Source organism: Centruroides vittatus, unplaced genomic scaffold (assembly GCF_030686945.1).
Source record: "Centruroides vittatus isolate TY-2023 unplaced genomic scaffold, ASM3068694v2 contig_4, whole genome shotgun sequence".
NCBI classification, from domain to species: domain Eukaryota; kingdom Metazoa; phylum Arthropoda; class Arachnida; order Scorpiones; family Buthidae; genus Centruroides; species Centruroides vittatus.
In genome coordinates this window covers 1518832-1535943 of record NW_027122214.1, presented here as the reverse complement: position 1 = coordinate 1535943, position 17112 = coordinate 1518832, and the positions used below count along the sequence as shown (strand labels likewise).

General features: G+C 32.1%; 2 protein-coding genes across 2 annotated transcripts in view; both read left to right on the top strand.

Annotated features, from left to right (window-relative positions):
- LOC136976247 (putative leucine-rich repeat-containing protein DDB_G0290503) overlaps positions 1-17112 on the top strand; it is a 56348-nt gene that overhangs the window by 6210 nt on the left and 33026 nt on the right. Inside the window, exons 2-3 of the mRNA XM_067271468.1 lie at positions 7298-7399; positions 16082-16187. Coding sequence (XP_067127569.1) covers positions 7298-7399; positions 16082-16187 — 208 coding nt within the window. The remainder of the gene's footprint in view (positions 1-7297; positions 7400-16081; positions 16188-17112) is intronic.
- LOC136976251 (uncharacterized) overlaps positions 1-17112 on the top strand; it is a 55183-nt gene that overhangs the window by 25805 nt on the left and 12266 nt on the right. The window lies entirely within an intron of this gene.

Below are 17112 nucleotides of genomic sequence, written 5' to 3'. Positions count from 1 at the left end.
GAATTGTTCGTTAACCAATTATCGATTTACCATAGGTTTTTATGGGAATTTGATTAATTTGTTCTGGATACCCCCAAAAAATAAAAAAATATATACTGTACTTTCTTACTACATTTATTTATATGCAGTAGTAAAAATACATATATACACAGTCTTGCATTTTTATTAGTCATGTTTTTTTTCTATGTGGGGGTTAAAAAATCTGTCTAATATCGATTGCTTTTCTCTCTCCAGGATTTTTCAGAAGTAATTAATAGCATTGTAATTGTAGAGATCCCTGAGCCTATTAGCCTCAACCTGGTTTGGATGCCATTCTAAGACCATTGTTCTGACATCCTCCCACTTCTTCAAAAGATCTTTAATATCAGATATCGGCATTAATCCTTTTTTTCAGAAGAAAACATATCTCGCTGAGTATCTTGGTGTTCTTCTATCGTCAGATCCATTTCAGGTTCCATTATGAGCTCTTCAATGTTTGTTATTTCTCAGATGTGATTTTTGTTACTCTTTTAGCTGTTTGAGTCTTCTTGATTATACTGTATCTTTCTTAGGTAAGATTGAACTGCGAACCTGTTCAAGCCATACTGCTCAGCAACATCAGACATCTTCTGCCCATTCTCTACCTTTGCTATTATACTCTCACCTTTTGAAAATAAAAACTGATGAAAAACTTAACGAGTGCCCACCCGACAGTCTCGCGAATACTATAAAAGAATTGTTTCTGTCAGAAAAATAAAAGGCTGGAATTACAAGGGAGAGTTTCAAATTTCAGAGGAATACTATTTGATCAGTATATATCGCCATCACCCGCGCTCTGAAAAGCTTTGAACTGTTGCCTGAAGACAAGGGAAGACCAATCAGTATTCATTATTTTACGTTGCTGCTGCTTGTGTTTGTTCTGTGAGGTGTTAGTTGTCCAAACATAAAAATCTTTCACAAATTGTTCATTACCGATCACCCACTATATTCATAGTTTTAAGTTTATAGAAATTAGTATGTTCAGGGTCAGGGAATGAATTCATTTACTTTCTATTATTTCTTATGAAAAAAATTGCTTTGGGCTTCGAACGATTGATAATTCAAACAATCTCCTGGAATGAATTAAATTCAAAGTACATTCTTTGAATTTAATTAATATTTATTCCTGTTACTGATAAATTAGACGTAACAAAAATCAAAACTGTAAAAATAAAATAGAAGTTGTATTGCATTTACTCATTCTTGGTTCAAAAATTTTTCTTTCTTGAGAAATTCCTTGATGTAAAGAAAAATTTATGAAGGCTATTTTCTGATAATTTTCAATCTTATTGAACTTTAATTATATTTGCTTAAAGTGTAAAGTCACAAAACATAATGTCAAAATATACAAAATAGACATTTTTTGATAATCCATAAAATAATAATAAATTATCAATATTCATAAACAGAAAAATCTCTTACATATTATAAATATCACACATATATGCCCTTGAACTTTTAATTATCAGTCAGATTCATGAATGAGAAATGAACTTAATTATAAACATTTTCAGTAACTTCTAAGTTGGAAGTTTTTATGAAAAAGTTAATCATTTAAAATAATGATGATAATTTCTGCACACAAAGCTAGAACTAATATAAAATCGTAATCACAAAAAACCTTTCACACGCTTTATTTGCTAGAAACAGCGTGTGAAAGGTTTTTTGTGATTACGATAATGATGATAATTAACACAGAAGTTAAATATCTCAGATTACATTTAATAGTTTAGGAGGAGAAGTATATTTTAACTTGACACACAAGGCAAGCAAGATAAAATATAGAAAGCAGTTAATTATTCACTTTATAGATATTATGAAGGAATTTTATTTATCCTTGAATTATTCTATCATTTAGGAAATATACTGGTTTGACTACATTGTCAATAATTCATCAATAATTTCATATCCTGTACTGTGTTTATATTACCAATAATGAAAATTTCTCAGGCTTAATTTATAAACATTACTAAAATTGTTGTGTATATATTATTATATAAAATGTTCTTGATAAATTTTATTATAAAAATTTTATAACTACTACTATTGAAATAACATTTTTGAATTTTTGTTGCATGTGATCACAACTTTCAAATAGTATTTTCAAATTCACAAAAAAACTATCTAAACTTTCCTGTTTGGTTGGAAAGATAATCTACTTTTTGACAATTAATCGTGGTATTTTTAAAATGCTTTTTTTCTTATAGTAATGGACTGGTCAAGTCCTGACTTTCCGATGTGCTGTTCTCTAAGTGGCCTTTCCTTATTTTAATGTAATTTATTTTTCTCTTGAGAAAAATAAATTAGAGAGGTTGAGGTGCATGTATTTAGCCCAAAACGTGAATGGCGGACGGATGAGCGCCACCATCTGGCAATTCTATACGGTTGATAATGGCGTTCGCTATATCTAGAATAGCGAGTAGACGATCGGCTTAAACTTCTTCATTTTTTGTGTTTGTGTTTGTGGTTAAAATAATGACTATTTTATTAAAATAATGATTATTTAAGCATTTACGAATAATATTGTAAAGAAACAGATGATTTTAATCTAGAAATTATTTAATTATTCAATTTTTTAGCAAGTAATGCAAAGTGCCTATAGAATTTACATATATTTGTCTTCATAATAGCTTATCTTAAGGTAGGTTTGTTCTTCCACGGCATCTTCTACCATCAACAGCATAATACGTTTGTAAATTTTCTATAAATTAATTTTCTGAGCTGCTTTCAGATTTACATAAGCCACTACTTCCCTCTACAAAAGTATGAGGTAGTCCTATCATCCAATCGTACGGTAGGAGAATTAAAAATAATTATTTAGTGTTATTAAAATCCTATAAATACTTTTAAACAGTTTAATTTGTTTATTTACCTTTGCTGGTAATCTCTATGTTAAATGTATTTTTCATTTTTTCATCAAATTTCCCATGAGTCAATGCATGACATTCACTGAGTCACGTGATATTGTGAACAAGTGCTGCAAGGTCTTTTACCTGGACTTAAAACATCAAATGTGTACTGCTTGCTGTACAAGTTTAATGTTTGTACTTGTGCCTCAACCTCTCTATTAATAAACAAAGTACAAATACTCTGTATTGTATTATAAATTTAAAAAAGTTTATTCTAATTTGGACCATAAGCTGCTATGATACAGTTCATACAAACAGATGTCTGTCTCACATCAAAGACAGTATTACTTGAAATTTTAAAATAACTGGACCTGATTCAAACGTGAATCACTTTGGAACAACCCATGTGAACAACATTCGACTCACCACAATATGTATTTTGTAACTTCTAATTTGAAAATGACTGATCACGACCTGGGCCATAAACCGCTATGATTTTTTAAAACTTTCCATGCTGTGCTAGTGATTGGTTAGTTTGGTTGGCACGATGAAACTGCCATTGAATAGTGCTAAAATGTTTAATTTTTAAATAAACAAACATTTCAAAGAAAATTTTATTTTGTTTGAAATTATATATTTTTACGTTGTTGGCTCTGTTAAATAAAACAAAGTAAGACAATTGGTCAAAAATGATCCTCCCCATGATTTTTACATTTTTGGACTCGGGATTTGGAAACATAAGAAATGCAAATTTTTGTTCTTTTTGTATGTGTGTCACAATTTTGTTCACCTGCTTTGAAGCTTAATAACACCGGTACTTTTGTAAAAAATTTTCTTAGAGAGGTTTGTGTATTAGGGGTTTGATGCTATTAAATTTTAGTGGTTAAAGGTCAAGGGGATAGAACAATAGAGAAGGGATGTGTGCTATATCTCAAGCAGGATCAAACTTAATGGCGATTTTACTTGTGTGCACACAGTTTTAAATGTTGCAAGGAAAGTTAAGCAACTTGTTCAATTTTTTCAATGCATCATTTTTTGATTGTAAGAAAAGTGATTTCACTGAAATATTTACAGTTTTTAAAAGTTTAATAAAACTTACCTAAAAATATTTAAATAAACTTTACTAAATACAAACATTAATCTATAAAAACAAAACACAGTGACAGTCTGAAGGGTTAATATGAAAGTCCAATTCATTATTAATCAACATGTTTTTCCACATCTGGATTCTTAGAGACAGAAGAGAGCAGCTTCTCTTTTGCAAATCCATCTAAGGAGTTTAAAGTCTATGGAAAATATTCCATTGGTTTTCCTTTGTTAAATTTTGTTTTTGAAGTTCGTTAATGTATCCAGTAAGACACTTGAATGAGTGGAATGCATACAGTTCATCATCTAAATCCCTACATGAAATCAAATTCTTTGCTCATGACACCGTAGCTGAATCATCCTCAAGCTTCCCAATGAATTCTTTAATTTTAGCAAAATTTTTGCAAAGAAATGTTATAGCATCTCACCAAGTGCCCCATCTTACACAATAATGAGTAAGTGGCGAAGGTAAGCCAGTAACTTTTTTGTAAAGATGTACTCAAGCAGGAGCTTTTGTACCCAACTCTCCGCTCAGTCTGATCGGCCTATGGCCATATTCTCTGACAGCCTATCGGTCCTACAAGCAGTGGCGAATGTGTCTTTTTCATCTCCTTTGCTTATTATAGATCTGGCAGCGAGCATCAGTACTCAAACGCGTAATTGTTTTATCATCGTAGTGGTTATGCCATCAAGACCTGGGGCTTTGTTATCGGTGAGCAAACAGATGGCATTTGAAACCTCGATGCAGGTGAAGTTATGGTCATTGTCTGTATTAGGTGGAGTGAGTGTAGAACTCTGGATGACCACTTGTGTATTGTCATCCTGCTGTGGGTCATCTGAAGGGTAAAGACTAATGAGAATGTACAGTACATGATAGTTTACTTGGTGTTGTTAGTGTAGTGACTATCGGGGATGGGGAGCTGGATAGTGGAGGGGATTTGGAGCTGGTGTTTTTCCTTACTCTAAGTAGTACAGTTCTGACCAGGGATTGTGACCACAAGTCTTGGTACAGAAATCTTTCCAAGTGTTTGTCCTTGTTTTATTTATAAGGGTTTTGTAAGCATTGTGTTTGACTTTAATGTCCAGTGTTTGACTTCCTACCCAGTATGCTACTCTATAAATGGTACATAGATGACATCATCATCCTTTGGAGGGCAGAACTGAATTGTAAACAATTTGTTAATGCGATGAACGACAATACTTACGGTCTGTTAATTGAAGTAGAGCAACTCAAAGGTCCACTTCTTGGATATCGACATCACTTTTGAAGGGCCGAACATACATGCTTTGGTGTATCGTAAAACTAGTACCACCTCCACGTATATTCCGATAAAATCCTGTGATCCTTTTCAGTACAAAGTAGCAGCCTTCAGGGCTTTAGTTAGCAGAGCTTTCATGCACTTGTCCTCTCTCCAGGTACAGACTCAGGAAATGAAACATATAGAAGGAACAGCAGTGGCCCACGGGTACACTAACCTTATACGTGGGTTATGTAAGTGATACAGAAGTAGTCAGGAAGCATACAACAATCCGACAGAAAGACAGATAAATAATCAAGAAGAAAATACAGAAAGGATCCCCATCACATTTAATTCACATTTAAAATCATTATATACCATGATAGCCAAGAGATGTCGGATCAATATAGCATACAGAAGATGCCAAACCATTTTCCAAATACTATGTAATGGAAAAGACCCTCCGAACCCAGTCAGACTACCAGGAATATGCACCATTCCGCTCAGAGACCACAGATTTGAAAGAGAAATGGTTTATATTGGCTCCACCAAACATACATTGGGGATAAGGATTAAAGAACATAAGGCTGACATACAACACAACAGAACTACAATGGCTCTCTGAACATATGTGATTGATCAGGACATCATGGCGGACTTTGACACGGTACACATTATCCTCATCACCACCTACTCCGAACATCTCAAATGGTTGGAGGCTATGGAAGATATTTAGAGCAGGACGCAACACCACGTGCATTAATTTTAATGAAGAGATGGCCCTTTCAACAGTGTGGCAGATCATGCTACATAACAACATTTAAAATTTCCATCAACATTAGTACAGAGCGTATGCGCTTTACACAAACTATCGTTCATTTTGTTTTTAAATCTGCTGGAAGGTTTACGTGTGTGTTGATTTGAATGGTAGACTTTTCAAAAGAAAAATATTCGATTCTCAACATCTGGGTTATTATTTACACAAAAACCCTGAAGAAGAGCCCAGAATGGACCTCGAAAACATTAGCTATCCTATAAATCAACCACTCTGGTTACCAGATTTAACATATTATTTATAACTTGGAACAAATTTCAGTTTTCAAATTTTTCAATTCAGGTAACATGAATTCAAATATGCCTTCACTTGTTAGTAAATAGGACAACAAGATTTGCATCTTGTCATCCTAAGGCATCAGCTACTAAATGTATTGGTCCTAAAACTTTAAGGAGCTCTACAGTTTTACAATACTCTGCTTCATTCCACGTGTGAGAAGCACCGATGTCATTCAAAGCTAAAACAACATATTTTTTTAAGTGTACAAATCTTTCTATCATTTTTCCATCATTGCAAGATTTCTCCCTATTGTAGGAAGAATTGGACACTTTTTAGGCATTGGAAGTTTCTTTTTTTTTTGTTTTTGTAGTTAGTTTTATAAAACTTAGTATTTAACAATATTTCTGTTTTATTCCAGAGATGATTTTGTGTCAAAATGTTGATGTTTTTAATCAAATAATTAATTATGTTTAAGTCTCTGTTCAAAAACCGGTTTTCAAAATTGAGTTTTGAAAATCGACAAATCTTGATGTGAATAGGAAAGTAACTATAAAGGAATTGAAAATAAATATAAAATTAAACACTATAATAGCTGCACTGTAATATAAATAAGTTCGTTATCAAGAAAAGTTTTTGTGTGACGATAAACTTCTCTCACATGAAAAAAATTGCTGATATAGAATACAGACTTGTTGATATAATCATTCATCAGCATTTCTATAATCAATCTTTTTGAAATTTATAGTAGTATGTAAATAGATAATAATTAGCAAATAGGATTGTTATTTTACTGATATAAAATTATTGTTATTATAAGAAATTTATTTTTGTGTTTTGTAGTTTTATTATTATTTAAATTATTTAATTAAAATTCTAATTATTAAATTTAGCAAGAGATGGCGCCTAACGCCTAACTCTAGTAGCAAATTAACTTTAATTATTAATATTACTATAGCCATTTGCTAGCCCGATAATTCGGCAGTTGTTGATCTTTATTATTATTATCTATAAATAAATTAAGCAATTTTAATTTTACTTTTTGATTTATACAGATAGAAGAGAATTATGTTTTACAATGTTGCTTAATCGTAGAACCATTCCAAGATCAACATTCACAAGCTTCTATAACTTGGTTTGATATTAATTATTGGAAGGTAAAATTTGTTTTCATTTAGAAAATTCTTTTAAAATTTATTAATTTCTTGTTAGTTCTTTCTTAATATTAGTTTTATCATAAAGAAATTATAAATTTTAAATTTATTTAGAAAACAGAATGTTTCTATGTATAAATATTAATAAAAACTTGATTATCATTCAGAATATTTTCATTAGTTTCTGTAAATGGAAAATCTACATGTAGTCAAACCTGTCTATAACGGAACCCTAAGGGACCAAACAACTTTTCTGTAGTAGACAGGTTTCCACTACAAACAGGTTACCTACTATAGGTATCCCTTGATTAATAAGTTTCTCAATGTTACTGCATATATCAAAATTGCATTAATCAAATACAGCTTGGTACTTGACTGGACAATCACTTCCTGCTAGAACAAATTTTCTGTTAACAACAAATATTTTTATTTTAACTAATTTTTTTCATTCATTTGTAAAATTTCTCTAAGATAAAAATGAGTAACCAAATAAAAATAAAACCTTACAGCTGCCTACCTTCGTCAGACAAAATTATACTTAATTCAGTTTGTTTTTTTCATAAGTGGGGGGAACTGCTGCAGATCACAATCATCAGCATGTTTTACAGCCATTTCAAGTGGATTTAATGTTTCAACAATGTTTGTGTGTGTGACACACTAAGATTTGTTGCAAATTCATGCATTGTTATTTGTCAATCTTCAACAATTTTCTTCTTGCAATTTCTCTTCAACAGCTTTTTGAGTCCCATATGTTTAGTATCCTTTAGTTCAAAATTTCCCAAACGAAACTTTCAAAACAACTTAATGCAACTTAAAAAGCATGCATAATATGCCCGATGTGCATTTTATCTGCAGACATTTCAACTTGATTTTATTCAAATGAAATGTGATGTAAAAAAGTTTAAAATAAGCTTCAAAACAAAGAATACAATCTCACATCAGAAATATTCTTGGTGTTAGATAAAAGATAGAAAAACAATACTATGATTGATTTGTGAAAAATTTAAACATGAATCATACATCACCATTTGATAATACCTAATTATATTTCCATCAACAGATTAAAATGAGTATTCAGACTATTAAATTCTTTACTTGAAAAATCTGGATTTGTATGAGTTAATATAAATTAATATTTGATGGTCTTTTTTTATTTCGTGTTTTAAAAGTCATAAGGACTTCATTACTTCATTCTGTAAGTTTTAACTCATTGTTCTCAGATTAAATATTTTTGTAGTAAAAAAAATTTTAATGGGTGATTTATATACCATTCACTATATTGGTAGTTCATTATGGCTGAAATTGAAAATGCGTAATATTTGTGTAATATTTTATTTCACATTGTGTAATTTGCATAATATTTTATTTCAACATGCCCGTTGTGTACCACCAATGGGCATGTTGAAATAAAACATATTATTTTAATTTGTTTTTCTATGAACCTAGTATTAAAAAAAAATAGGAAACCTACATTTCAACTGCCCTAAACAGCATTCAATAATAACATGCTTCTTCATAAACACTTTAACAAAGTATTCTTCTTCGAGAGTCCTAGGGTCATTGTAGGGAGTCAACAGTCATGGTGCAATACTGTAGCCAGCATCTGAGAGTAGAAGTACATCTTTGGACTTCATCATAACTTTACATTCTGCACTTCATTTCCAAATTTGACTGTCATGAACACATCCAGGCCAACGAGCATCAACACTAGTAAATCACTCGTTGGCATTACATGTGACCTGAACGTTTATCATTGAAACTCCTTTCCTGTTGACAAATTTGTCCCCATGAAGGCCTGGTTTCAAGATTCACACATGTTTACAGTCAAATGCTCCAATGCACTTTGGAATTGAGAATTGTTTTTGCTGATTCTGTTTCACAGTCTTGTTTTCACTAAATGTTTTCAGAAACCTTATCCAGTCCCCTGCCTTTGCAATAACCTATATAGCAATAAACGTACTGTAACTCAGTTTTCTGTAAATAATACTGCAAAACTTTCAAATTTACCTGTTTAATAATCTTGCTGACAGTGCTTGGGTGAACGCTGATGTCGTTTGTAATGCCTGTCTGAAATTCCAGATCAGAAATGTATCTCAGAAATATCATCATTTTAGTTTTGGAGGAAAGGGCACCTCCCTTCGTTTCATTTTCACAACCAAGAAAGTAGTTGGTGATCCACTCCATGTTCTCTTCTTCAAATTGATATAATTTCCTGAAATCAGCAGTTATTGTATTGTTTATGGGCCTATACTGCTTAGTTTTTCTTGACATTGTTGGATATAACAAAGCCATTTTCTCTATGTTGACAATCAAAAATATACAAATATGAAACCTACTTGTGTTTATAGGTACAGTACCTGTAGAGCTACCTTCAATGTTTTGGAGTATTTACTTAAAAAAAAAGGAAGCCTTCACTTATTTTTATTCACAGATTTATAAGCATTTACTTGTCTTTATAATCAATGTGAATAAAACCAAGTTTTTACTTTTTGCATTTACTACCTTTTACTGTAAGTAAAAGCATTTATTAACTTTTATTCATCAAACTTCTGGTAAATGCTGGAAAAGTTGTAGTAAAGGTATTTACTACTTTTTATTCAATTGGCCCATTATCTTTGGAAATTGAGTAACAGTTTAATTTTAAATTTTAATTTATGGTTTGTAGTCTACATGAAACAATTTAAAAAGAAAACATTTCTGATTACTAAGGTTGAAACATATTTTAAGAATCAAATTTCAAAGATTATTAAATAAACACAAAAACCAATACTTTATAATGAATTATTGAAGTATATATATATTAAAATTTATAACAACACTTTTATAATACATATTTATATTTGTACAATATTTTTTATTAATAAGACTATTTTTTATGCTTAGAAGTGATTATTTAAATAATAATTTAAATAACTATAAAATTTTTATTAGAAAATAATAATATATAACAATAATAATAATAATAACTGAATATAAATATAAAATTTTGACATTGAAATGGGATTAGTTCTTAAACAAATATCAAGCAATGGGATCGGTTATTGTATACTTTAAAAAACAATAATCTTTAAAAAATTGTAAAATTTCTTAAAAATAAACGAGTTTCAAAAATTAACTCTTTTTTATCCGATTTCGAATGAGCTAAGAACTGAGATGGACACCGTGAAAATTAATAAATATTCCTTACTTTATTATTCATTATCCTTACGTTATTTTCCAAATTATCCAAATGCATTTCACAAATTTTTTTTGCCTCTTCAGTGGATACTGATGTCCATCTCAGTTCTTAGCTCATTCGAAATCTGATAAAAAAGAGTTAATTTTTGAAACTCGTTTATTTTTAAGAAATTTTACAATTTTTTTTAAAGATTATTGTTTTTTAAAGGGATTAGTTCTATTTCATTTTCAGTATTTAGAGATGTTCTTGTAACTAGGGGCTGATACAGGGATGGGCAAGTGGGCAGCTGCCCAAGGAGGCAGATTGCTTGGGGTGGCAAAACTGGGCAAAGAAAATAAAAATAACATCAAAAAATACTTAATTTCAGTAAATTTATTATTTTACTTTTTGAAGATAATTAAATTATTAAATGTGTCAGGTGTTTTATTTTTTACACTATATCTATATTTAAAAGGAGTGGCATAACTATCTTGCCCAGGGTGGCATAATTGCTAGGTCAACTCCTAGGTTGCTTCCAACTCTTATCACTTTGACTTAAGTACATGTTATATAAATTCCAGAAAACAGACTTGATTTGTGTTCTGATTGTGTTTATATTAAAATTATACATAATATCTACACAATAAATGTTAAATTAACAATAGATTATTATTATTATGTTGGGTTTAGTGAGTTATGCTCTGTTGACACTGGTGACTGTGTACTATGCTGGACCAGAGTCAAGACATAGTAACGAAAACAAAACAAAAATTAAATAAGTGTGTCAGTGTTTGTGTCTGTGTCTGTATTCAGGAATTTCCTAACAATATGACATGTTTATTGTTGTTATTTTTCAAGAATTGAAAGCATTTTTCTAATAAAATTGTTCAATTATTTAAAGTAAAATAGTTTTTTGAGCACATTTTAAATATGTTTATAAGTAGTAAATTTCATTATAAAAATTTTATTTTTCAAATTTTTTTTCATTATAATCATTAAAATCAAATTCTCGCACAATCCCTGGGAAGAATAAATCAACACACTAAAAATCTTTTTTATATCCCAGTACGAACAGCTTTAGATAAAAACTAATGTTTTCGACCAAAAACTTGGTCTTCGTCAAGTTATTGACCAGTATAAAATTTGAAACTGGAATTCGAACAATGTGTTTAAAATTATTTTAAATTCCAAATTATTTAAAAATTGGAAACTAATTTTTGCCGTACATGCTACTGAAGTGATAAAAATATTGTTATATCCCCACAAATAAATAATACAATGTATTTGCTGGTGTAGAAATGTTAGCACGTTGCTAACATTTCTACACCACCTCATGTTGTTCATGCTTTTTTTTTTCGTAGCACCACCTCCATGCATACGAAATATTGGCAGCATCTTTCGCATTAATACAGTTTCCGGCCAGGCCGGCTTTGTATATTTCCAACACTTCCAGGTTGCGAAGGTGTTGAACCTGATCTGACATTTTTACCAATTTGACCCTATGGAGGTCGGCTTGTATTTCAGGGTCTGTGGCATAGGCAGCTAGGATGGTGGTATGCCTTTGGTTGGCGATATCATACCCATGTTCCTGTATTCTTTTGCCTAGTGAGCGCTTTGTGGATCCAATGTATACTAGATCTTGCTGGAATCTGTGGTCTCTGAGAGGAACCATATAGACACCCAGTGCTCAACTTTTCTCTGTCCTGTCTTTGTCATTGCACACAGCCATATACTTTGCAATCTTTGTGCCTTTACAGGTAGTAATTTCTTTATAAATGGAACTTAGGTGTTGGTTGTATTGCACCACTGTGCATGATTGGTTCCCACTATGATTATGGGTGTTATTGGGATTTACCCCTGTGTGCTGTGTGTGTGTGTGTGGTGTGTCGTTAGTAGGTTGGAGTACCTGCATGATAAATTATGTATCATGCTTCCACTATACCTGTGCTTTACTGCTATGTTTTCTATGTGCTTTAATTCCGCCACAGTATCCTCCCATCTAGTGTGGTGCGTGTACGCCCTTCTAGTTAGTGCACAGAATGCAGAGATCTTGTAAGAATAGGGGTCCACAGAGTTCGACAGAATAAATATTGGTACGTAGCAAGGTTTGTAATGTACACTGGTTTGCACTCTGTCTGCCTCAAGGCAAAAGTTTACATCTAGGAAACGTGCTTTTGTGTCACTCTTCTGCTCCAGTTTGACATTAAGGCCATACGGGTTGTTGTTCATGTAATCCATTAAATCATTTATGTTGGGCTCAGTCTTCCAAAGAATGCAGATGCCATCTACATACCTTTATAAACTAGGATGTTGGGTAGGAATAGAGGTATGACCTTTTGCTTCAAAAGATTCACACAAACTCCCTTGGCCAAGGCATGGAAGTTGAGCAGGGCGATGGTTGCCTTGCCGGATACTCATAGGCTATTTGCGTTCATAAAGACGCATAAACCGATACCTTCCCTGAGACCCATTCTGGATAAATCCAGATCCCCTACTATGTTGCTTGACAATGCAGTACACAACTTTATATCTGAGTGCTTACAGGGATATGATTGGACAGTCAAGAATTCCAATGATCTAATTGATAGCTTACGACAAGTTAAGGCAACATATGTTGCATGCATTACTGTCTTTGATTTTGTTTCCCTATACCCCGTGATTAAAATACAACCATGCTTCTGTGCTCTCAGGGATCTGTTACTAAGCCACAAAGGGCAGATATGCATCGTAAGCATGTATTAGAGCTAACACATCTCTTACGCTATACCTCATTCTTCTACTTCAACAACTCTACGTATTTACAAAAACATGGTGTACCTATGGGCAGCCCCATCTCAGGACTTGAGCAAATTAGTTGTTCGACAATTGGAGCAAAAGGTCATACCTCTATTCCTACCCAACATCCTAGTTTATAAAAGGTATGTAGATGACATCTGCATTCTTTGGAAGACTGAGCCCAACATAAATGTGAGATTCACCAGCGTGTGAAAGATACGAAATTATCTTCTATACTGCTTACACGACCCTGTTTGTCATAAACAGTTTCTCTGATTGTCATAAACTCAATATAGGGGATGGTTACCGTAACGTTCCAAGTGGTAGGAGGGACTTAAAGATAAAGGATCGGAGATCGATGATCGCAAAATCAACGTTCTCCTTAACGTCAGGAACCCAACACCAGGTTATCAGTTTTAGGGCGCGGATAACCACGCGTGAATAATCAACTCGTGAAATGACGTCAGCGATAAACGAATTGTTCTTAGTCCAATTTTAAATAAAACAAAGATTATATTTATTAAGACTTAAACTAGAATAATTACAAGATATACATAGTAAAATAAACAAATGAATTTCAAGATAAATACGACAATAAATCGCATGAAAATTAACTAAATTATGAACGATCCAAAAATAACTTATTTGCGCTATATCTAAACTAAATGTGCACGAGAGAGTTTACAACCATCTGTCAATTATAATACCTCAAAGGTTTCTTCTTTAGTAAAATGGTATGGCAAATTCTGGTCAGTCGTATCTTCTATGACAGTTCTATGTGGTCAGTTTGGATCATGCATTACTCTCCGTTGAACTGCCTAACTAGTATGGGTTACTGCCCTATCTACACATATGCATGGCTTCTCCTATCCTCAGGACTGTGCTTAATTACAGTATGGCGTATTCTGGACTTCATAGAACTGCGTTAACTAGTATGGCTTATTCTGGTGTCAACTTGATCTACCAGGAACTGCGCATTTTGGCACTAAAACGGCTCCCTTTTATAGGGCCTAGCAGCCTGCAGCCGGCGAAGACTTGTTCTATGATTCATCTCAACTCTGTCGATGGAAAGGAAGTCTACTTCTGTTGATTTGATAATACTTTCGATTTTACATTTTATTATTTTATTGATTTTCTAAAATGTCTTAATTTGACTTGACATTATTTCTTTTACATAACATTCTATATCGACTGTTGATTATAGTCATATAATTCTTTAAGGCTAACAATAGGGATTTTTATCCAAACAGTCGAAATTGAAAGTCGATGACGTATTTGACGTCATCGACCAGGAAGTTATTTTAAGGGAAACTTCTTTTGAATTATTATTAAAAATTATAAGATATTATTTCAAATTTTTCAATAAAGTTTATGATTTATTAATTAATTAGTGCCCTTTTGAACCTGCAATCTCACATAAATGATTTCATGGATTACATGAACAACAACCCGTATGGCCTTAATGTCAACCTGTAGCAGAAGAGTGACATAAAAGCACGTTTCCTAGATGTAAACTTTTGCCTTGAGGCAGACAGAGTGCAAACCAGTGTACATTACAAACCTTGCTACGTACCAATATTTATTCTGTCGAACTCTGTGGACCCCTATTCTTACAAGATCTCTGCATTCTGTGCACTAACTAGAAGGGCGTACACGCACCACACTAGATGGGAGGATACTGTGGCGGAATTAAAGCACATAGAAAACATAGCAGTAAAGCACAGGTATAGTGGAAGCATGATACATAATTTATCATGCAGGTACTCCAACCTACTAACGACACACCACACACACACACACAGCACACAGGGGTAAATCCCAATAACACCCATAATCATAGTGGGAACCAATCATGCACAGTGGTGCAATACAACCAACACCTAAGTTCCATTTATAAAGAAATTACTACCTGTAAAGGCACAAAGATTGCAAAGTATATGGCTGTGTGCAATGACAAAGACAGGACAGAGAAAAGTTGAGCACTGGGTGTCTATATGGTTCCTCTCAGAGACCACAGATTCCAGCAAGATCTAGTATACATTGGATCCACAAAGCGCTCACTAGGCAAAAGAATACAGGAACATGGGTATGATATCGCCAACCAAAGGCATACCACCATCCTAGCTGCCTATGCCACAGACCCTGAAATACAAGCCGACCTCCATAGGGTCAAATTGGTAAAAATGTCAGATCAGGTTCAACACCTTCGCAACCTGGAAGTGTTGGAAATATACAAAGCCGGCCTGGCCGGAAACTGTATTAATGCGAAAGATGCTGCCAATATTTCGTATGCATGGAGGTGGTGCTACGAAAAAAAAAAGCATGAACAACATGAGGTGGTGTAGAAATGTTAGCAACGTGCTAACATTTCTACACCAGCAAATACATTGTATTATTTATTTGTGGGGATATAACAATATTTTTATCACTTCAGTAGCATGTACGGCAAAAATTAGTTTCCAATTTTTAAATAATTTGGAATTTAAAATAATTTTAAACACATTGTTCGAATTCCAGTTTCAAATTTTATACTGGTCAATAACTTGACGAAGACCAAGTTTTTGGTCGAAAACATTAGTTTTTATCTAAAGCTGTTCGTACTGGGATATAAAAAAGGTTTTTAGTGTGTTGATGATTATTATTTTTTTATATTTTAAAATAAAAAATTGATTAATTAAATGAATTTAATTAAATTTTAATTTTTTGTAAATTGAATAATTATAAATATTTTGCTTATTTTTTTTAAATTTCAGGCAATAGAATGTTTCTTAAAACCACTTTTAAAACAATGTTTAAGCCATTTGAAAGAAAAGGACATCATTGTGAATTTTTTTGGAACTACTCCATATGACTTTGATGGTAAAATATAAATTAATTTAACATGTGCACCTTTAAGTGCATATTATATTTTTTGTTTATACTTAATCATAACATGTGTTTTTTTAATTTGGTCATGATTTTGCTTGGAATCATGCTGACCTTCATCACCTTTGTTTTCTTTTGATCACCTTTGATTCATAACCCCCATGCTTGGCTTTCAATATCAATACGAAGTCGTAAACGCCATTCGGCAGCATTGAAGAAGAAGATAATGTGTTAAAAGATAAACTTAGCTAGATGATGACATTTATGATGTAAACAAAACAAATTAATCATTTTATCAGTTATTTATATTAAAATAATAATGTCATTATTTTCTAAATTTTCTGTTGTATAATAATACTGAGAACATTACTTTCATTTGCTAAATTTTAGAAATGGATGAACTATTTTCATGAAGCAGTATTATGCATTTTATGAATTAAAAACATTTTAGAATTTTAAGTTAATTAATTTTCTTTATTATCATAGTAATAAAGAAGCATTTGCAATGACGATGTGGTTTATAAAAATAAATACATGCAGTTACAGGAGGATACATGCCATTAATTCAAATCAGAAGGGGACAAGAAAATTGAGTTTGCATTAAAGGGTGTTGCATTTAAAATTTCATTCATTTTCCTTTGTAGATCTGAAACAAGAAATTCAAATATGCTCATATTACAGTATTGAAAATAATAAAAATTAAGAGTTTTTTTGTTGATTGGCTTTTCTGTTTAGAATCTGAGAATAAATTAATCTGATTTACAGTCCAAGTCAACAATCAAAATTGCATTATAGTATTCTTATTCTGTTAGGCCAGTTTTGTAAAGAAATTATCAATGGTAGTCTATTTCTTCTCACATTTATAGCTACCCCTTACATAATTTCAGATGGAATCAAATGACTTAGTGAGATTATAATT